We start from the raw sequence: 24419 nt of genomic DNA on the forward strand, positions 1-24419 counted from the left end.
TGATCAGATATCAACATTTACCATAAACCTACAGTAACTGAGATAGTGTGGTATTGGTATAAGGACAAACAACAAGACCAACAGAAGTCCAGAAACAAACTCACACACAAGACCAACAGAAGTCCAGAAACAAACTCACACACCTCTGACTGCGTCAGAGGTGACCAACACTGTGAACAGTTTATTTTTAATACTTAGCTCTGGGACAACTGGATATCCTTATACAAAATATCAAATTGGAAATAACTTAAATTGGGCCTCCATTTTACATAATCAATTTAGGTAGACTAAATACCCAAACATGAAAGGCAAAACTATAAAGCTTTCAGAAGATAATATAATATCTATGTGACCTTAGCGTATGGAAGAAGTTCTTTTAAAACATGCAAAAACACTACCATAAAAGAACTTTAGGGGACTTCCCTGGTCGTGCAGTGGTTAAGAATCTGCTTGCCAATGCAGGGGACACAGGTTCGATCCCTGGTCCAGGAACATCCCACATGCCGCAGAGCAACTAAGCCCGTGCACCACAACTACAGAGCCTGCACTCTAGACCCCGCAAGCCACAACTACTGAGACCACGTGCCACAACTACTGACGCCCGCGCACCTAGATCCCATGCTCTGCAACAAGAGAAGCCATCGCAACGAGAAGCCCGCGCACACCAACAAAGACTAGCCCCCGCTTGCCGCAACTAGAGAAAGCCTGCACACAGCAACAAACACCCAACGCAGCCAAAAATAAATAAATATATATATTAAAAAAGAACTTTAGTCCTATGAAAACATAAGCGACAAACTAGAAGACAGTTAAGACACAAAAAATCAGTGAAGAACTGATTCACCACACACCACAACTCCAGGGTGGGTTTGTGAGAACATCTGAAGAATTCCTCCTACATGTAAAAAGCAGGGGAGGATAACCCAACAGGAAAATGACATGAAAGGTGCTTCACGGAAGTGAAAATCTAGCTAGTAAATAAAAATATAAACAGGCACGTTATAACCTCACAGACGAGAAGGGAAATGTAAATTAAAACCACTATGAGCTATCTTTATAAACCCATTGGATTGGCTAAAATTTAAAGGGCTGTCAGTACAAAATATTGGTACATATGTGGGACAACAGGAACTCCTATACACTATTGATGGGAATATAAACTGGTACCATCATCACTTTGAAAAAAACTTGGTATTATCCAATAAAACTGAAGACATGTATATCCTAAGCCAGCTAATCTACTTCTAGGTATATACTCTAAAGAAATTCATGCTCATATACACCAGAATATATGTACAAGAATGTTCTTAAAAGTATGGTCTGTAATGGCCCCAAACTGGGGAAACAAAACAGAACATTGAATATCAACTATACTTCAATAAAAAATAAATAAAAAACAAAACAAAAAACCCCAATGTGTATTAATAGTAAAAAGGATAAATAATATATTTATACAAAGAAATAAAAGTGAATGAACTACATATACATGTAATAAAGTGGGTTAATTTCACCAAAAAAACTGTTAATAAAACAGGTAAGGGGCTTCCCTGGTGGTGCAGTGGTTGAGAGTCCGCCTGCCGATGCAGGGGACATGGGTTTGTGCCCTGGTCCAAGAAGATCCCACATGCCGCGGAGCAGCTGGGCCCGTGAGCCATGGCCGCTGAGCCTGCGTGTCTGGAGCCTGTGCTCCGCAACGGGAGAGGCCACAACAGTGAGAGGCCCGCGCACCGCAAAAAAAAAAAAAAAAAAAAAAGAGGTAAGGCCGAAAACACAATTCAAAAATAGGAAAAATTAAATCATATTGTTTTGGAATCCATACATAGGTGACAAAACTTAAGATAAAGGCAATGAAATGATTGTCATAAGCCAGCATAGTGATTACTTCCAGTGAGGAGGAAAGGATTACAATCTAGAAGGGGACACAGTAGTTTCTGCGATGCTAGTAATGTTCTGTTTCTTGAATTGGATGGTTCCAGAAAAATGTCTTATATACTTTTCTGTATACATGTCATACTTCACATTTTTTAAAAAATGTGAAGGTATGGTAAGGATAAACACCATACAGATGAACATGGCTAGAGAAAAACACACAGTTATGCTGATTGGTTCATAACTATGAACCTGAAAGGGAGGTTCAGGCTCCCAGGCAATGTTTTATATTTCCCTAGTCCATCTGCCCATCTACTCTCCCAGAATAACATTTTATACCTTTCTGTTCTTAAACCTCCAAAATCTCCTCCCCCATCCTCAGCTTTCAGTTGATGATTGTGTTTCCTACTTCACTGAGAACAATGGAAGTAAAGAATATTTCCACAGCCTGACCACCATAAACACTACCAGGATGTTGCACCCACATATTCTACTTTCCCTTAGCTCAACTCTCCATGCTCCTATCTAAGGCCAATCCACCTATTTGTACACCAGATCCCATGCCTTCTTGCCTTCACAAAGACATTATTATAGCAATTCTCCCATCTATCACCTACGTCATCAATTTCCTTCAGCAATATGCTATTATTTCTTAATGAAACTTCCCTTACCAGCTACTACACTATTTCTTTACTCCCCTTTGTAGTTAAGTTTCTTGAAAAAGTTGTCTATAGTTACTGTTCCTCTCCTTCCATTCTCAAACCCACCACAATCGGGTTTTTGGACGGACCACTCTGTCAAAACTGTACATCATGATAATAACTTCTAATGGTCAATTAGTTCTCATCTTACTTATCTATCAGGAACATTTGACACAAGTTATCTATCACTCCTTGCTCCTTAGAGATTTGCATCACTTGGTTTCTGATAAACCACTCCTTCTGATTTTCCTCTGTATAACTTAGTCACCCCTTCTCAGTCTCCACTGCTGATTCCTCTTCTTCCTTACTCCATGTTGGGATGCCCCAATATGTCTTTAGTATTCTGTCCATCCATACTCATTCTCTTGGTAATCTTACCCAGTCTTATGATTTAAATACATCTTTTTGTATCAATACTTCCAGTTCAGACCTCTCTCTTAAACTCCAGTCTCATTTAAATGTCTAGTGAACATGTGAAATTCCACATGTCCAACACTGATTTCCCAAATCTCCTCCCCAAACCTGCTCCACCATCCTTATTTCTATTTAAGGCAATGCCATCCTTCCAGTCACTGAGACCACAAAATCTGGAGTCATCCTTGTTTCCTCTCCCCATAACTAGTCCATCAATAAATCCAGTACATTCCATCTTACAAATGTATCTAGAATCTAAGATTTCTTCACTCCCTCTACGGTTGCCACTCCAGTCCAAGCCACATGCATCTTTCACTTGGATTACTGTGACGGCCCCCATCTGGTCTCTGCTTACACCCCGACCCTCTGCATCCTATTCTTAACATAGCAGCAAGAAAGGCCCACTCAACTTTTAATTTAGATCTTATCTTTTCTCTGCTCAAAATCCTACAACGGCTACTTACCTTACTCAGAAGAAAAGCCAACTATGCACGCCCTTTTTAGCCTAGGACAATATCAACATCATTTATTTTACTCTTTTTTTCCCCCTGGTTTTAGGAAACATAAAAATTAACATACAAAATGGAGCCTAAAAAAGTGATTCCTAAAGCCAGTCCTCAAATTGGTTTATGAATAACTTTTACTTAATCCGCACTGTATGATGATAGCACACTGCATTTTTACGAATGTTATTTATTTTTTAACGTGTGATTTTCCTATTTATTTGTTTTTATATTTTTCATAAAATATGGTTATTATAAATGGTAGGTTTTTTAAACATTTTGTTACTTGGAAAAATAAAAAATTTGCAGAACTAAGTTTTTTTTATTGAAGTATACTGAAGTATATATTGAAGTTTATTGAAGTATATTTTATTGAAGTTACAGAATTAAGTTTTAATGCCTTCTCTACTTCTCCTTTCCACTCTCTATGCATTTTCTCTGCTGAATTAAAAAACAGAACATTTTTACTTGTACAGAAATTGAAAATTCTGGGGACTACTGGCCAAAAAGATTTAATAAGCATGTACCTACACTAAAAGCTCACCAAGCATAAGCAGGAGAAACTACATTGGCTAAAGTATTAGACCCATGCCCCTCCCCAGCTCTGTTAGTGCTGGCTGTGAGACATTAAATTTTTTGCCTTTCTGACCCACTATTTCCTCATATATAATGCCCATTATAGTACCCATTTCACAGAAATATGAAAATTAGATGATACATTTACAATATATTGACACATAATAGCTATCTACTGTGTTTAGTTAACACAACACTATAAACTATGTGTTTAATTACTGCAATGTTAATACAGTGGTGGTGTAGGGTGGGAGAGAGAGTGGGAGCAGACCACCCTGGTGGAGATAAGTATTTTACCTACTGATGTTTAGAACTTCTGGCACATGGGGATAATAAAAAGCATTTTGGTCAGTTTCACTATTGTTTTTAAATTCTCTGAAGACCATGTACCCCCTTCTTGCCTTCACCAGGATAAACCACAGCAAAAGACCATCTTCCACATTCACTCATTCATTATTAACTGAGTGTTAGGCATAGGGTATGGCAAGGACTCAGAAGGTTGCATTAGAGTATAATCACCATGTACTATTAAATAAACTAAGGGTTTTTATTTAGAAAATAAAAATATTCACTTACCTTTTTTGAATTTATGTATAGGGAGTTTCTTAAGTTGATCTTTACGAAGTCTGTTTCTTCTAGCTCTATGTCTATCCTGGACAAATTTTGTGATCTAAAAATAAAAGAGAAAAAAAAGGGAGTCAGATATTAAACATGCAAATAGAAAATGACCATTAAAATAACAAAGGTCTTTTATGTTTCTAGATAGCTGCTACAAATCAATTCAATTTATTTAAACCCTAGTCATGAGACTATTAATTAAAATATCCATGATTAGTTATCATTAGTGATTAGTTAGCCCATAAATTATCCTTTGAATTTTTATTCAGTGACCTAAATTATCTTTAATTTACTCTGACAAAAACATTATAAATAACATGTAACTATTTGTTGGAAAAATATAAATGGTAGATTCCAGGTTACAAAGATCAAAAATGGGGGGGTTGGAATTTCTGTAAGTTACAAACTGATAAAATTTTCAAACATAACATGCACTAAAGCTGCACTTTCAGTGGTTCTAGCAGCAAAATGGACAGAACTAATACAGAACACCTGTACTATAAATATTCAGAAATATCAGATAAAATATACAAAGTATTTTAAAGTATAAATTGCTATCCTTGCAAGAATAAAAAGGAAGTCCATGGGACCAGAACCAAATGCCACAAACGAAGTCCATAAAAGAAAATCTTGACAAATTTGACTACATCAATGTTAAGGACTTCTGTCCCCAAAAGATACTGTTTAAAGATAAAAGACAGTTCACAGACTGGCAGAAAATATCTGCAAATTGCATATCTCATAAGGGATTTCTATCCAGAATACATAATGAATTCAAAATTCAATAATAAGAAAACAAGCAACCCAAGAGAAAAAAATGGGCAGAATATCTGAATATACACTTTGCTACTGAAGATATACAGATGGCAAATAAGCACATGAAGAGATGTTCAACATAATTAGTCAGGAGAAAAATGAAAATTCAAATCACAAATACCACTATATACCTATTAAAATGATTAAAATGAAAAAGACTGACTATACCAAGTGTTGGCAGGGAAGTAGAAGAACTGGCACTCTGATACACTACTGAAAGGATTGTAAAATGGTACAACCACTTTGGAAAATAGTTTGGTGGTTTCTTATAAATTTAAACACATATTTACCAAAAGACCTAATCATCCCACTCCTACTTATATTTAGTGAATAGAAATGAAAGTGTATATCCATATAACAACTTATATACAAATGTACAAAAAAGTCTATGTCAGCTTTATTTGTAATAGCCAAAAACGAGACACAACCCAAATGTTCATCAGCGGGTATGTGTATAAACAAAACGGTGGTATAGTCATACAATGGAATACAATTTGGCAATAAAAAGTAATGAATATCAATATATTCAATAACATATATGAATCTCAAAATAATTATTCTGAGAGAAGGAAGGCAGACACAAAAGAGTATGTAATTTATGATTCCCTGTATATAAAGTGGTAGAAAATGCACATTAATCTACAGTGACCAAAACCAGAGCTGTGGTTGCCCAGCAATGGTGTGGGGGGAGACATGAAGGAAAAATTTGGAAGAGGTGAAAGGGAGTGATTATCACAGAGTATGAGGAAACTTTTTGAGCTGATCCGATATTTTATTATCTTAATTGCGGTGGTGGTTTCTCAGGTATACATACGTATGTTAAAACTTACCAAACTGTACAATTTAAATGTGCAGTTTATTAATATATTAATCAGTAGATGTTTATTTTAAAAATTTAATAGTAACCACTAGAAAAAAACAATATAAGCTTTCAAACTAGTAGGAAAAAGGGAGAAAGGGAGACAGAAAGAGAAAAAAAGTTGAGTAATCCAAATCTGTGTAGTAGAAAAAAAAAATAGAATAAAAAGTAAACAATAGAAATTAGTCCAAATCACAAAAATGCAAATGGGGTAAATTCACCAGTTTTTTTTTAAAAGAGTATATCATATTGGATAAAGAAAAAATTCCAACCATTCACAACACACAAGATTAAAACTTAATGACACATTAAGACAAAAGTAAAGGTAAAAAATACAGGGATAGATAAAATTATATCATGACAGTACTAAGTAAAAGTTGGCATATAAAGTAAAACAGGATATAAGACGAAAATCATTAGGAAATAGTTATCACAATGATAAAAAGGACACTTCACCTAAAAAATAACAAAATTACGGGAGAAATACACAAATTCACAAGCTCAGTAATTTCTAGATTAAGCAGACCAAAAAAAAAAAAGTAAAGACCACAGACCTATGATGCCCAATATGGTAGCCATTATATACATGTAGCTACTGAGCACTTGAAATGCGGCTGGTCTCAATTGAGATTTGCTGTAAAAGTATAAAATACACACCAGTTTGCAAAGACTTAGTACAAAAAGAATAAAACATATTTTATAATTATTTATATTAACTGAATGTTGAAATACATTTTAGATTTATTAAGTTAAATAAATACAGTATTTAAGTTAACCTCACCGAAATATTTCCTTTTACCGTTTTTAATTTGGCTACCAGAAAACTTTAAATTACAGTAAATGTGGCTCACAACATCGTTCTATTGCACAGCACTGCTTTAGAAAACAGAGGAGTGCGAAAAACCATGGACAACTGCAATTGAACAGTTCTGTGAATATACTGAAAACCACTGAACTATATCATTTAAATGGGTCAATTTTATATTATGTGAATTATATCTCAATAAAAATGTCTTTAAAATAATATAAAAGAAAGAAAAAAAAGACTGAACAAGACAAATACCCAAGCTCAAACTAATGGACATATATAAAACTTTGGACCCTTGTCACATATATGGTAGGGAATGTTTACAAAATTTAACCACAATTACCATGTCTCTTCACCACCTGGATTCTAAATAACTTGAAAATAAGATCATGAACTGGCAGATGGAAGCAGGTGGAGCACCTAACCCGGTGAAGAAAGAAACAGAACCTTCTCCTTAACCACTGAATTAGACTGCCTTACCCACCCAGATATAGACAAAGACAACCAGGAATGGCGTAGGCCTTTCCCTCACCCTCCCCTAGCACTGCAGGACCAGTCCTGGAGGAGCTGAAGACAGGTTCACCTCAAGAGAAAGATGAAGCTGAGCCAGCATGCCCTAATTTATTCTTCCCAAATGTACCACACAGATAAGGTACTTCATCTCTCCTAAGACCAACTGAGTAGAAGAGTAGGGAAGGGCTAGGAGTATTAGTAACTGAGTTTCCCATTCACATGGATGGATACATCAAAAGTGGTAAAGAAATATCCCATATAACAGTGAAAAAAATTTTCTCAATTTAAACCAAATTAAAATAAAAATATTCCTTAACAAAAGTAATGAGTTACATACAGCTAAAGTGATTGTTAAAGAGAAATTTATAACCTAAAGGCATATACTATAAAGAAAAATGAATAAGTATTTAGCTGATCAAGCTAGAAAAAGAAAAGCATCGTATCCAAAACAAGTAGATGAAAGAAAATAATACTGCCAAGAGCAGAAATTCATGAGATAGATTAAAAAGGAGAGTAAATACATTAGAATATAAGTCCTACTGGAATGTAAAATACTTGACATCAGGGATGTTTCCCCATTTTGTTCACTGAGGAAACTTAACACCCTAGAGCAGTGCCTAGGTTCAGAGGTGCAGAATAAATATTTGTTGAATGAAAGAAAAAAAAGAAAATCTCAAAGTCCACTTCTCTGAAAGACAAACTTTATTTTATGAATTTTATTTTATTTTATTTTTATACAGCAGGTTCTTACTAGTCATCAATTTTATACACATCAGTGTATACATGTCAATCTCAATTGCCCAATTCATCACACCACAATCCCCACTGCGCCGTGGCTTTCCCCCCTTGGTGTCCATACATTTGTTCTCTACATCTGTTACTCAACCTCTGCCCTGAAAACCGGTTCATCTGTACCATTTTTCTAGGTTCCACATACATGCGTTAATATACGATATTTGTCTTTCTCTTTCTGACTTATTTCACTCTGTGTGACAGTCTCTAGATCCATCCACGTCTCAACAAATGACTCAGTTTCGTTCCTTTTTATGGCTGAGTAACTTCTTTATCCATTTATCCACAACTTCTTTATCCATTCATATGTCAAGGTGCATTCAGGTTACTTCCATGACCTGGCTATTGTAAATAGTGCTGCAATGAACACTGGGGTGCATGTGTCTTTCTGAATTATGGTTTTCTCTGGATATATGCCCAGTAGTGGGACTGCTGGATCATATGGTAATTCTATTTTCAGTTTTTTAAGAAACCTCCATACTGTTCTCCATAGTGACTGTATCAATTTACATTCCCAGCAACACTGCAAGAGAGTTCCCTTTTCTCCACACCCTCTCCAGCATTTGTTGTTTGTAGATTTTCTGATGACGCCCATTCTAACTGGTGTGAGGTGATACCTCACTGTAGTTTTGATTTGCATTTCTCTAATGATTAGTGATGTTGAGCTTTTCATGTGCTTCTTGGCCATCTTATGTCTCTCTGGAGATTTTCTACTTAGCTCTTCTGCCCACTTTTGGATTGGGTTGTTTGTTTTTTTAATATTGAGCTGCATGAGCTGTTTATATATTTTGGAGATTAATCCTATGTCCGTTGATTCGTTTGCAAATATTTTCTCCCATTCTGAGGGTTGTCTTTTCGTCTTGTTTACGGCTTCCTTTGCTGTGCAAAAGTTTTGAAGTTTCATTAGGTCCCATTTGTTTATCTTTGTTTTTATTTCTATTACCCTAGGAGGTGGATCAAAAAATATCTTGCTGTGATTTATGTCAAAGAGTTTCCTTCCTATGTTTTCCTCTAAGAGTTTTAGAGTGTCTGGTCTTACATTTAGGTCTCGAATCCATTTTGAGTTTATTTTTCTGTATTGTGTTAGAGAGTGTTCTAATTTCATTCTTTTACATGTAGCTGTCCAGTTTTCCCAGCACCATTATTGAAGAGGCTGTCTATTCTCCATTGTATATCCTTGCCTCCTCTGTCATAGATTAGTTGACCATAGGTTCGTGGGTTTATCTCTGGGCTTTTTATCTTGTTCCATTGATCTATGTTTCTGTTTTTGTGCCAGTATGGTATTGTCTTGATTACTGCAGCTTTGCAGTATAGTCTGAAGTCAGGGAGTCTGATTCCTCCAGCTCCGTTTTTTTCCAATACTGCTTTGGCTATTCTGGGTCTTTTGTGTCTCCATACAAATTTTAAGAGTTTTGTTCTAGTTCCGTAAAAAATGCCATTGGTAATTTGATAGGGATTGCATTGAATCTGTAGATTGCTTTGGGTAGTATAGTCACTTTCACAATATTGATTCTTCCAATCCAACAACATAGTATATCTCTCCATCTGTTGGTATCATATTTAATTTCTTTCAACAGTGTCTTATAGTTTTCTGCATACAGGTCTTTTGTCTCCTTAGGTAGGTTTATTCCTAGGTATTTTATTCTTTTTGTTGCAATGGTAAATGGGAGTGTTTTCTTAATTTGTCTTTCAGATTTTTCATCATTAGTGTATAAGAATGCAAGATATTTCTGTGAATTAATTTTGTGTCCTGCAACTTTACCAGATTCATTGATTAGCTCTAGTAGTTTCCTGGTGGCATCTTTAGGATTCTCTATGTATAGTATCATGTCACCTGCAAACAGTGACAGTTTTACATCTTCTTTTCCAATTTGTGTTCCTTTTGCTTCTTTTTCTTCTCTGATTGCTGTGGCTAGGACTTCCAAAACTATGTTGAATAATAGTGGTAAGAGTGGACATCCTTGTCTTGTTCCTGATCTTAGAGGAAATGCTTTCAGTTTTTCACCACTGAGAATGATGTTTGCTGTGGGTTTATCGTATATAGCCTTTATTATGTTGAGGTAGGCTCCCTCTATGCCCACTCTCTGGAGAGTTTTTATGATAAATCGGTGTTGAATTTTGTCAAAAGCTTTTTCTGCATCTACTGAGATGATCATATGGTTTTTATTCTTCAATTTGTTAATATCATGTATCACATTGATTGATTTGCATATATTGAAGAATCCTTGCATCCCTGGGTTAAATCCCACTTGATCATGGTGTATGATGCTTTTAATGTGTTGTTGGATAATGTTTGCTAGTATTTTATTGAGGATTTTTGCATCTATATTCATGAGTGATACTGGTCTGTAGCTTTCTTTGTTTGTAGTATCTTTGTCTGGTATTGGTATCAGGGTGATGGTGGCCTCATAGAATGAGTTTGGGAGTGTTCCTTCCTCTGCAATTTTTTGGAAGAGTTTGAGAAGGATGGGTGTTAGCTCTTCTCTAAATGTTTGATAGAATTCACCTGTGAAGCCATCTGGTCCTGGATTTTTGTTTGTTGGAAGATTTTTAATCACAGTTTCAATTTCATTACTTGTGACTGGTCTGTTCATATTTTCTCTTCCTTCCTGGTTCATTCTTGGAAGGTTATACCTTTCTAAGAATTTGTCCATATCTTCCATGTTGTCCATTTTATTGGCACAGAATTGCTTGTAGTAGTCTCTTAGGATGCTTTGTATTTCTTCAGTGTCTGTTGTAACTTATTCTTTTTCATTTCTAATTTTATTGATTTGAGTCCTCTCCCTCTTTTTCTTGATGAGTCTGGCTAATGGTTTATTAATTTTGTTTATCATCTTAAAGAACCAGCTTTTAGTTTTATTGATCTTTGCTACTGTTTTGTTTCTGTTTCATTTTTTTCTGCTCTGATCTTTATGATTTCTTTCCTTCTGCTAACTTTGGGTTTTGTTTGTTCTTTCTCTAGTTCCTTTAGGTGCAAGATTAGATTGTTTGAGACTTTTCTTGTTTCTTGAGGTAGGCTTGTATAGCTGTAAACTTCCCTCTTAGAACTGCTTTTGCTGCATCCCATAGGTTTTGGATCGTCGTGTTTTCATTGTCATTTGTCTCTAGGTATTTTCTGACTTCCTCTTTGATTTCCTCAGTGCTCTCTTGGTTATTTATTGACGTATTGTTTAGCCTCCATGTGCTTGTGGTTTTTTTATGTTTTTCTCCCTGTAATTCATTTCTAATCTCATAGTGTTGTGGTCAGAAAAGATGCTTGGTATGATTTCAATTTTCTTAAATTTACTGAGGCTTGATTTGTGACCCAAGATGTGGTCTATCCTGGAGAATGTTCTGTGCGCACTTGAAAAGAAAGTGTAATCTGCTGTCTTTGGATGGAATGTCCTATAAATATCAATTAACTCTATCTGGTCTGTTGTGTCATTTAAAGCTTCTATTTCCTTATTTATTTTCATTTTGGATGATCTGTCCATTGGTGTAAGTGAGGTGTTAAAGTCCCCCACTATTACTGTGTTACTGTCGATTTCCTCTTTTAGAGCTGTTAGCAGTTGCCTTACGTATTAAGGTCCTCCTATGTTGGGTGCATATAAATTTATCATTGTTATATCTTCTTCTGGGATTGATCCCTTGATCATTATGCAGTGTCCTTCCTTGTCTCTTGTAGCATTGTTTATTTTAAAGTCTATTTTATCTGATATGAGTATTTCTACTCCAGCTTTCTTTTGATTTCCATGTGCATGGAATATATTTTTTCCATCGCCTCATTTTCAGTCTGTATGTGTCCCTAGGTCTGACGTGGGTCTCTTTTAGACAGCATACATATAGGTCTTGTTTTTGTATCCATTCAGCAAGCCTGTGTCTTTTGGTTAGAGCATTTAATGCATTCACGTTTAAGGTAATTATCGATATGTATGTTCCTATGACCATTTTCTTGTTTTGGGTTTGTTTTTGTAGGTCCTTTTCTTGTCCTGTGTTTCCCACTTAGAGAAGTTCCTTTAGCATTTGTTGTAGAGCTGGTTTGGTGGTGCTAAATTCTCTTTGATTTTGCTTGTCTGTAAAGCTTTTGATTTCTCCATCGAATCTGAATGAGATCCATGAAGGGCAGAGTAATCTTGGTTGTAGGTCTTCCCTTTCATCACTTTAAGTATATCATGCCACTCCCTTCTGGCTTGTAGAGTTTCTGCTGAGAAATCAGCTGTTAACCTTATGGTTTTCCCTTGTATGTTATTTTTCGTCTTTCCCTTGGCTGCTTTCAATAATTTTTCTTTGTCTTTAATTTTTGCCAGTTTGATTACTATGTGTCTCGGCATGTTTCTCCTTGGGTTTATCCTGTATGGGACTCTCTGCCCTTCCTGGGCTTGGGTGGCTATTTCCTTTCCCATGTTAGGGAAGTTTTTGACTATAATCTCTTCAAATATTTTCTCTGGTCCTTTCTCTCTCCCTTCTCCTTCTGGGTCCCCTAAAATGTGAATGTTGTTGCATTTAATGTTGTCCCAGAGGTCTCTTAAGCTGTCTTCTTTTCTTTTCATTCTGTTTTCTTTATTCTGTTCCGCAGCAGTGAATTCCACCATTCTGTCTTCCAGGTCACTTATCTGTTCTTCTGCCTCAGTTATTCTGCTATTGATTCCTTCTAGTGTAGTTTTCATTTCAGTTATTGTATTGTTCATCTCTGTTTGTTTGTTCTTTAATTCTTCTAGGTCTTTGTTAAACATTTCTTGCATGTTCTCGATCTTTGCCTCCATTCTTTTTCCGAGGTCCTGGATCTTCTTCACTATCATTCTTCTGAATTCTTTTTCTGTAAGGTTGCCTATCTCCACTTCATTTAGTTGTTTTTCTGCAGTTTTATCTTGTTCATTCATCTGGTACATAGCCCTCTGCCTTTTCATCTTGTCTATCTTTCTGTGAATGTGGTTTTTGTTCCACAGACTGCAGGACTGTAGTTCTTCTTGCTTCTGCTGTCTTCCCTCTGGTGGATGAGGCTATCTAAGAGGCTTGTGCAAGTCTCCTGATGGGAGGGACTGGTGGTGGGTAGAGCTGGGTGTTGCTCTGGTGGGCAGAGCTCAGTAAAACTTCAATCGCTTGACTGCTGATGCGTGGAGCTGAATTCCCTCCCTGTTGGTTGTTTGGCCTGAGGCAACCCAACACTGGAGCCCACCTGGGATCTTTGGTGGGGCTAATGAGAGACTCTGGGAGGGCTCATGCCAAGGAGTACTTCCCAGAACTTCTGCTGCCAGTGTCCTTGTCCCCACAGTGAGCCACAGCCACCTCCCGCCTCTGCAGGAGACCCTCCAACACTAGCAGGTAGGTCTGGTTCAGTCTCCCCTCGGGTCACTGCTCCTTCCCCTGGGTCCCGATGCGCACACTACTTTGTGTGTGCCCTCCAGGAGTGAAATCTCTGTTTCCCCCAGTCCTGTCAAAGTCCTGCAATCAAATCCCACTAGGCTTCAAAGTCTGATTCTCTAGGAATTCCTCCTCCTGTTGCCGGACCCCCAGGTTGGGAAGCCTGACGTGGGGCTCAGAACCTTCACTCCAGTGGGTGGACTTCTGTGGTATAAGTGTTCTGCAGCCCACCCAGCAGTTACGGGATTTGATTTTACTGTGATTGCGCCCCTCCTACCGTCTTATTGTGGCTTCTCCTTTGTCTTTGGATGTGGGGTATGTTTTTTGGTGAGTTCCAGTGTCTTCCTGTTGATGATTGTCCAGCAGCTAGTTGTGATTCTGGTGTTCTCGCAAGAAGGAGAACACATCCTTTTACTCTGCCATCTTGGCTCCTCAAGATAAACTTCTGACAACATTGTGCAAGGCATGGATGGATATGAATAAATAGAACTCATCCCACATATAGTAGGAATTCTCTTTAAATTGTTATTTGAATATATAAATATTATAAATCACTTTATACAATACTTGAAAACAGTCAAAATAGACAATTTCTTCGAAATATAATTTAGTATTATGAGGTAGACAAGCATTTATACGTCCAAGTAATTATGAAAAAGATCAGCAGATCTAGATGATTTTACAGGCAACCTTCACCAGAAATTCAAGTAAACGATAATCCCAATTTCATTTAAAAAAACTATTTTCGATAGTAGAAAATAAAAGAAAGCTTTAATTTTTTTATGGGGCTAGCTTTATCTTGTCTAATTATTTTAAACTGTCGTAAAATATACATTTAACATCAAATTTACTATCTTAACCATTTTTAAGTACACAGGTATGTGGCAGTAAGTACATTCACGTTGTTGTGCTACCATCACCACCATCCATCCACCAAACTCTTTCCATGTCCCAAAACTGAAACTCTGTATGCATTAAACAGTAATTCCCCATTCTCCCCTCTCCACAGCCCGTGGCAACCACCATTCTACCTTCTGTCTCAATCTGACTACTCTAGGTACCACATGTAAATAGACTCATACAGTATATGTCCTTTTGTGACTGGTTTATTTCAGTTAGCATAATGTCTTCAAGATTCATCCATGTTGTAGCATCTGTCAGAATTCCCTTCCTTTTTAAGGCTGAATAATATTCCATTGCATGTATATGCCACATTTGGTTTATCTACTCATCCATCAATGGACAATTGGGTTGCTTCTACCTTTGGCTTATTGAAAATAATGCTGTTATGAACATAAGCATACAAATATCTGACTCCCTGCTTTCAATTCTTTTGGGTATATACCCAGAAGTGGAATTGTCGGATCATATGATAAATTTATGTTTAACTTTTTTGAAGAGTTGCTGTACTGTTTTCTATAGTGACTGCTCCATTTAACATTCCTACCAACAGTGCTCAAGGGATTGTCTAGTTTTGATGTCAAGATTATTCTAGCCCCATAAAACTAAAATTTTCCCCTTACCTGGACATTCAGATTGCTAATATTTTATTTAGGATTTTTGCACCTATGTCCAAGTGTAAAACTGGCAGATCATATTAGAGAAATTTGAATAACCCAAAATGCAAAGACAAACTTCATATATCATGATCAAAGAGAGTTTATACCCAAAATACAAGGATTTTTAGAATTTACAAAACAAATTCATGTAATCCAGCATAACAATAGAGTAAAAGAAAAAACAATGATTATTACAACAGATAGAAAAAAAGACATATAATGCAGTACCCGTTCATTATTTTAAAAGAAAAAAGGCAAATAAAAATTTATTTTATCTCTAATTCTTATACCATTTTTTTTGTTTTACCAGAAAATATAGCACAACGTTAAACAGGAGGTACAACAGGCATCCTTTGTTTTTTGTTCCTGACTTTCATGGAAAGGCTTCTGATAATTCAGTATTTTATAATGTTCATTTTAAGTTTTTAGTCATTAATCTTTATTGGCTTAAGGGTATTTACTTTTAATTTGCCAAGGGTACTTTTTGCTTGTTGTTTGTTGTTCTAACTGTCCATCCTTGCTTCTACACTGAAAACCCAGGAGAATCAACAAATTCAAATTACTAGAATAGGAGAACTCAGTAAGTTTGCAGAGATAAGATTAATATATAAAAATCAATAATGTCCAGTGTCCAAATGTTGGTCTCTAAATACTACTCTTCAATTAAAAAAAGCAGAACTCCTTGGAGAAATATCTGATTCCAGGGCTGGGGCAGAAAAATAAACAATGAGCCTGGAGTTTCTTATAGTACCAAACACTAAAGAAGTACTTACAAAACAAAAGGATGGGTCGAATCAAAGGAACCCAAGACCCAGCCTGCAGAGCTCCCAATCGCCAAAGCTCAAACAATTTAAACAACAAAAATAATGTAGTATTGGATTATTACCCAAAGTATAAAATAAATATACAGGGTACAAACTAATATAAATAAATGACTGAACAAATAAATGCCAAGAAGAGACAAATCTTTCTTACAAAAGAATTCTAAATAATAAATGTAGATACTTCCCTACTCCCAGGAAGTGGAGCTTAATTCCTGCCCCTCCCCACTTTTAGGACAGGCTATACTTAATGCCTCACTTCCAAAGGAAGAATAGAATAGAGAAAGAGAAAAAATATTAACTTTAGAGTGGAAAAACCTGGCAAACATTACCTAAACCAAGGGATGAAGGTTATCATCATCGGTGATGTCATGCAAATATCATGTACCCCCCTGGCATGTTAGGATGAGAAGGGCACTTGACTTTGCTGATACTCTTTTTAAAAACCTATAACCAACCCAGTCTACTAATCATAAGAAAAATATCAGATTAAGGGACATTCTACAGGATACCTGGCCAAGACTCTTCAAGGCTGTCAAGGTCATGAAAAACAAGGAGAGATTAAGAAACTGTTCAGAGATCAGAGGAGACTGGGAATACATGATAATTTAAAACAATGTGGTAACCTGGACTGGGTCCTGGAACAGAAAGAAAACATAATGGAAAAACGTAAAATCTATCCAGTCTGGAATTTAGTAATAGTAATGTTACCACTGTCAGTTTCTTAATTTTGACAAATGTATCATGGTAAAGTAAAATGTTAACAATGGGGGCAACTAGGTAAGGAATGTACAGGAACTCTCTTCTTTGCAATTTCTCTGTAAATCTTAACACTATTCCAAAATTAAAAGTTTATTTTAAAAAATCAACAATGTTCTTATACCCTAGTAATAACCAATTAGAAAATGAAATTCCAAAAAGGTCTAACAAAATACATGCAAAATGTTTACAGAAAAAAATTATTGAACTGATGTATATGAAAAACCAAAACAAATTAAAAGAAAGACCACAACATCATAGGAAGACTAAATATTTCAAAGACAGTGTTTAATCTTTAATCTATGAATTCAATACAATAATAAACTCACTGGATGTTAATATACTCTTTATGAAAAATAAAAAGGTTAGAGACAATAATGGGATTGTTTCGTATCTTTGTAAATCTCTTTTAATATCTATCTTAATAGAATACAGAGGGATTCTCATATCTGCTTCTGCATTCAGTTTGTTTTGATATCACATACCATGTAGCCTCTAGCAACCTCTTCTATAAACCCTAAGAGAATCCCACTGTCTACCCATCAATACATCTTTTTCTCTTTATTTTTTACAATGCATTTCAAAGTAAGCTGCAGATATCAGTATACTTCCCCTCAAATACTTCAGCATATAAACTCATTACTTAAGAGTTTAGCATTTTTATTAGTTCTTTTTTTCTTTTTATGTAAAATTTACATACAATGAAATGCACAAAATTTAAGTATGAATTTGGTGATTCGGACATTGCGCAACCCAAACGTCTCTCAAGATACAGAACGTGACTCTCACTCCCCAGGAAATTCCCTTATACCCTTCTGAGTAAATTCCCCATCCCTCTCTAGTCCCCCAAAGCAATCACTGTTTTGATTTTTTTTCTACCCAGATTATCTTTGCCTTTTCCAGAACCGGTCATATAAATGGACTCATACAATACGTACTCTTTTACGTAAGTCTTCTATACAGTGTGTTTTAGAGCCATTCATACTATTTTTTAAAAAGTATTTAAAATTATTTTACCTACCATGAAAATGACTATCAAGATGAGACAGATGCCCACTATGATAAGGAAGGGGATTAAGTAGTATTCCAGAGGAAGGCTAAATTCTGGAACTAAGATAATGTGGCCCCTGGAAGAAAAGAAAAATTAATAGTTGGGAAGTATTAAAAGTTGCCAAATTATGATGTTAATTGAAAACAAAAATATTTTAAAAAGGCATTTAGACATTATAATTCAATCCACTAGACACATCTCATTTTCTAACATATGATTTCTAATAATTTAAGGGATGCTTTTTCCAATGTTAAGTCAAGTTTACATACCGGCCAAAATAATTTGCCTATATAATTAAAAGAAACTTTTAGACTGGGTAGAGGAAATCAGCCAATCAATACTTACTGTGTCCATCCTGGAAACACGTCTTTACTGAGTTTAGTAACCTGAGTAAAAGTTAGCATATTTTACATGCAAAATCAGCATTTAAATAATGGCAGTGCCTCGGGCAGCATGCCAGCAAGAACCCCCTCCCCAACCAAATCACTGTTCATCAGTTCCTCCCATGAAAAAAATCTCTGGAGCCACTATTGACGAAAATATACTCCCCCTTCCCTTTATGCGTCACATGAGCTTGTTGTACCAAGTACAACAGATAGAACCCCTGTATTCCACATTCATCTGTGAGATATGGAATGAAAGAACCGGCAACAAAATTCTCAGGAGTTGTAGCTTCTCTCTTCTCAACCTTCTCCACAGCTTGAATGAAAAAAAAAAACAAAACAAAAAACCTACAAAATTGTGTATGTTGCGTGCGGGGACAGGGGGGTAGAGAGTACCACAAGATTTATTCTACTCTGTTACTAACCATGGTTAATACGGTTATATGGTTATTAACCATACAATACTGCTATTATAAAAATTCACCGGGACTCATGAAATGAAACGGAACAGAATAAGCACACTATCTGTGTTGCGTGAGCAAATTTTACATGGCAGCAAAATCCTGCAATAGAAAATACCCTCAGTCTAGGGAAGGGTCTGTAAATGGTCAGTGAGATGACTGATTTCTCCATAATATTCCTGTGCAACTCAACTAGTATGGTGCTAGCAACACTACTTCGTTACCCACTGCTGGCTGGTTTTTTAAGTAGTGACTCCAGGTACTTCATAACACAAGGGTTAAATGCAAAACAAAACTTCTCAACGTAAAAGGAAATGAAAACAAGTTGACTCCTTCCCCCATGTAGAAATGCTTAGGATGCCCTAGTACTCAAGAAAAATAACATGAAAACAAATTATTTCTATTCCCAAGCAATTTTTAAGTCTTCATGCTATTAACAATTTTATTCACATCCAAAGAGTTCCATCAATCTTTAACAAAAAGAAGAACAAAAAAACGAAATACCAGGAATTTCCCCCAATAATTTAAATATTTTCCAAAAACTGCTAACATTGCTAAAAGTAGCTTTTTACTTCACTTTCCAGTAGAATGACAAAAGATTTATATGCATTTTTGTAACTTTATATAAAATACTGAAGTGACTGATATATCATCAGTATAAAAAAGAGAAAAGCAAGCCTGGGCTGCTCTATTTGATACCATCTCTTCCAGCATGAGGCCAGCTCTGTAAACAATGTCCCTGTTCTTGGTACAAACCCTCTGAAACTGCCCCAGGGCCACGGCTGAGTTACAGTAACAAATGGTGCCACTTTTAAGTAGAAGAGCCTTTCAATGAGATGCTGATCCTCTGCAACCTCCCTAACTACTTCCACCAAACTGCTATAAATTAACACTGTTAGGGTTTAGAAGCCAGATTAAACTATATATAGATAGAGATATGGACACTGAGCTTTTAAGATACTTAGAGCCGTCTATCAACCGCAGACCCTTTAAAGATCTTCACAATATATCTTGACAGTAAACTAAAATGGTTTGAGATATAGCAGGCTATATAAACGAGACAGTTTATAGTTTACTGCGTTTTCTTAACCAAATTGCTAATGGTGAAGGTGGTGACGGCGATGATACAGGGTGGAGAACTACAACAGAATATCAGTCTCCCAGCTTTATTTCTATTCCCTCTGCCCAGGTTCCCACAGCTGAGGCTGCAGACTCATCCCTGTCCTAATCCCAGATCAATCTGTACTTGAAGGAGGAGATATTTAAACAGCTTTTAGTAAGAATCTTCCCATACTACCTCCATGTCCACCCCTCAATATAGTACATTCCATGTGCTCTGCAGCTAAGACTCCATCATTGAAGCAGAGTCCTAGGCAACCTAGGAAATAGTGTCTCATTCTCCTTTGCATGAGTTCCCAGGTTATTTTCAAACCAGGTGTTAGGCCTAAACTCTAACTTCAATAATAATCTAACAGTAACAGTAATCTCTAATTTCCCAACCCCTCTGTTGACACAGGAGGTCTTGCCTTGTCTGTTTTGTTATCCAACCCCCATCATGAATTGGGAGATGGGGATTGACATATATACACTAATATGTATAAAATGGATAACTAATAAGAACCTGCTGTATAAAAAAATAAAATTCAAAAATTCAAAAAAAAATACTTTAAATATATATATTCAATCATCTTTGGAAGATGCTAGCAAACCAAATCATTTTAAAAACAGTAAATAAAGGGAAAGAATCAAATGTTTATCCTATCTTTCCTAAACAGACTGCACATCAAGGTAATCAAATAATTGATAAGGTGTGAGTCCTCTTTATAGAAGTATTTCAGCTAATAAATGAAGAAGGAATTATAAAATTAGATTACTTGCAAATCCTAAAGAGCTAAATGGATCTAGACAATGATCATTAATGATTGCTGCCCTCGCAAAGAGAGAACCAAATATTATGTCTCCTGATGGAAATACATAATAACACACATAAATTACTCCTGCCTCACCTATCCTCCTGGCCCCCCCAAGCACACCTGAATTTGAACAAACCTCTAGGTCTAATGAGCAATTTACAGGGAAAATAAATAACAAAGGAATACTCTAGGCAATACACCAAGGATGCAGTCAGGAAAGTTTGGACTGTGGTTAAAAACTGTACAGGACAAATGACCCTGTTGCTTCAATAAATAAATGACTAGAAAAAAAAAAGAGTCATAGCAAGTGTATGGATTAAAAATAGGGTGATCACATGCCCTGATTTGCTCAGAAACAAATCTAAAGACTGAAATATGGGTTGATATTGAATTAATGTTTACTTTAAAAATAAAAGGTAAAATAATGATAATATCATTATATTTTTTATATATAACCTATCTTCTAGTGATATATTCTGAGATATTTACAGTTGAGATGATAGGATATATAGTACTTGCTTTAAAATAATCACGGTGTGGGGAAGAAAAGTGGCGGGTGGTGCTTCAGACCGGACAGTCCAAACAAAATTGGCCATGAGTTGATAATTCTGAAACTGAAGGATCAGATTCATTCTACTCACCTCCCTACTTTTAAACAGTAGAATAAATTAATGGGTAGGTAGGCAGGCAGGCAGGCAGACCAACCAGCCAGCAGATGGATGAGGCAAATCAGTATGAACAGGTCCACAATCCGTTAAGCACAATTCTGAAACCTAAAAAGCTTTAAAAAGTAATGTTTGCAATTCATTTGCTAGTCAACCTGAACCTAACTGACATGATAAAATACTCATACATTTATTGCAGATATATATGTAATGTGATTATGGGATGCTGCCTCAAATCCTATTTGGATGTTACATAACTTAAAAATCTGAAAATGTTAAAATTCCATGTTACATCTGTCCCCAACAGTTGGGATAAGGGATTTTGTGGCCTTGCATTAACACGGGAAGGGTCTAAATATTAAGTAAATAAAGTATGTTACAAAATACTAAGTATTGTATGGTACTATTTTACGAGCACATTATCCCTAATTAATGTCAGTATTCAAACATGCAGAAAAAAAATTAAAAGCTTTTTAAAAAACAGTAGCTGTTGTTAGAGAATAGCATCATAGGGACTTTTGTTTAAATGCTTTATATTTCTGAATTTTTCCACATTTTACCAGCAGGTATGTATTACTTTTTTAATGTAAAAAGATATGACTTTACCATTAAAAACAAAAAAAGACTCTTTAAAATACATATTAAAATATACAGACTTTTTCTAAATGAAGCAATAATACTGAGGTAAAAGCAAGTAGTAGTTCTCCACCTCCCATTAACTACATAAATATGGCTGACAAAATAGCATCTTGCCTAACTATTTTTAATACAACATCCAAAATTATATTCCCTAACTTAATAAAATTTTTCTGAGCGCAGAATATGTGAACAGTATTTTAAATATCAAAACTGTATAGGGAAAATGACAAAAATCATAAACAAAAAATCTTTCCCTCTCTTTCTTTTATTCATATCCAAACTCAAATATTCCTGGATTTCTTCCCCCCTAAATAATTAGAATTCCATTTCATTGTGCCAGTTTCCTCTTTTGGCAAATGCAGATAGTAAGAGATAATAATAACCTCTAGAGGGTTGTTGTGAGAATTATAAATGTAAAGGCCTCGTTTCATGAGTGCCTGGCACTTGCTAATTCCTCAATAACTACTACTGCTTTTATTATTAATACTGTTGTTATTGCTCCTCTTAGTCAAAAGGCTGTTCCTGTCCACTATGCTTTGGGGAGCTGTTTCATGGAAGAAGCTCTGAAGTGTTAATTTAATTGCACTATTTCTATATAAGATAAGACAGTTGTGCCTTAAGTTAGTTTCAGTCTATTTGTTACCATGGTAATGAGATTTGGGGGAGATGTTCCATAAGAAGTTTCTAATTCCAAATCAAACTTTTTAAACTTGAAAACAAACTTTCTGTGTTTGTAAAAGTTAGCCACTTAACACACTGTGTTTTGGATTCTTTGTTTATAAAATAACATTTCTTTTTAATAAAATACAAACATGTCTTAATGAAAAGTATCATATAAATGTAAATCAGGGACTTCCCTGATGGTCCAGTGGTTAACAATCTGCCTTCCAATGCAGGGGACAGATGCGGGTTTGATCCCTGGTCGGGGAACTAAGATCCCACATGCTGCGGGGCAAATAAGGCCACGTGCCGCAACTACAGAGCCCACACGCCCCAACGAAAGATCCTGCGTGCTGCAGCTAAGACCCAACACAGCCGAAAAAAAGAAAGTAAATCACATTGCTTCTAAATACCAATAGTTTGATTAAACTATAAAAGGGAAAGTTTTTTTATCTTTTTAGTAACATGGGTGGCTTAATCTCTCTAGCATAAATGTATTTGCAATATGCAATCCTACACAGAACAAACAGTACAATACAGTAAGTCTTAAAATCATGACATAAGAAGATATAGTTTAGCACGATAGAGTACATTCTAAAACAGAACTTTGATTACAACTAATCTTACATAATTCTACCCTAATAAAGACAATAATTTTTAGCTACATGATTATTTCTTATATCCATTACTTACCCTTTTTCATATGTGAACTCATCTTTCAGGGAATTAGCTGATGATTCGCCAATAAAGACAGATGGAATGTCAATTTTCTTTAGTACCTCAACTGTATAAAACAATAATAAAATTATTCTTCAAAGCCCATACTTAGTGTAAAATCAACTTAACCTTCTTCATAATAACAGCAAATACAACTGGAAATAATTACAATCAACTTGAATTATCTATTAGTTGATTTTCCAGATTGCACATTTATACCATCATCAAAATGGTTGAGAAACATTACTACATTTACAGTAATAAAAGCTAACATTTTGCATATAACATTACCACACTACCTCAATAGTCCTGAGATTGAAATATAACTCCTATTTTGATTATTTCCATTTGATTTATTTGATTTATTCCTCTACAAACATAATTAACTATTAGAAAAGGAAGAAGAGGAAGAAATGTAAAGTGTTTTTTCCACTCATAACTTAATTCCTAAATGAAAAAGTGAAAAAAGCTTTTTGTTTACATACCCATTCCCACGAGAGGTGTAAGCCAAAGAATGTAAGAAGAGACCATTTTACAACAGTCTGAAAAATGACACCACACATCTAAGGCTTTACAGAGTGAAGGGCTGACAGTTCCAAAAGGGCACAGGATAGGGAAGCTGGGTAAAGTTCTACTTCCTCCTAAGCCTGGAGTTCATGATAAAGTATTGTGTTTTGATTCGTGTCCTACGAAAGTTTACTTTTATATCTATGGTAAAAAAAAAAAAAACTAAAATCAAATGCCAACAAAAAAAGAACTTTGCAAAAATTACCCAGTACTCGAGAAATAAAAAAAATCATCTTACTCTTCCTATAGAAAACGCAGCCATATTTTTAACTGTGAGTTATTTTAACAGATTTGGCTTTAGAGGAAGTCCATTTGCCTGCTTTTGTTACATTTTTTGCAACAACTTTGTTCTACATTTCTTTTAAAAATGTATATTAATTATTTATTTAAAAAAGGGGGGTGGATACAAGTAAAG

At 35.5% G+C, this 24419-nt stretch overlaps 1 protein-coding gene across 4 annotated transcripts in view; it reads right to left on the reverse strand.

The window, feature by feature from the left end:
• Window positions 1-24419, reverse strand: part of RNF13 (ring finger protein 13) — a 139599-nt gene that overhangs the window by 25633 nt on the left and 89547 nt on the right. For all 4 annotated transcript variants that reach the window (XM_079922334.1, XM_079922333.1, XM_079922332.1 and 1 more), the window contains 3 exons: window positions 23414-23504; window positions 17970-18075; window positions 4640-4733 (listed from right to left, as the gene is read on the reverse strand). In XM_079922334.1, coding sequence (XP_079778460.1) covers window positions 4640-4733; window positions 17970-18075; window positions 23414-23504 — 291 coding nt within the window. The remainder of the gene's footprint in view (window positions 1-4639; window positions 4734-17969; window positions 18076-23413; window positions 23505-24419) is intronic.

The sequence above is a fragment of the Stenella coeruleoalba genome, assembly GCF_951394435.1.
Source record: "Stenella coeruleoalba genome assembly, chromosome: 5".
NCBI lineage: Eukaryota > Metazoa > Chordata > Mammalia > Artiodactyla > Delphinidae > Stenella > Stenella coeruleoalba.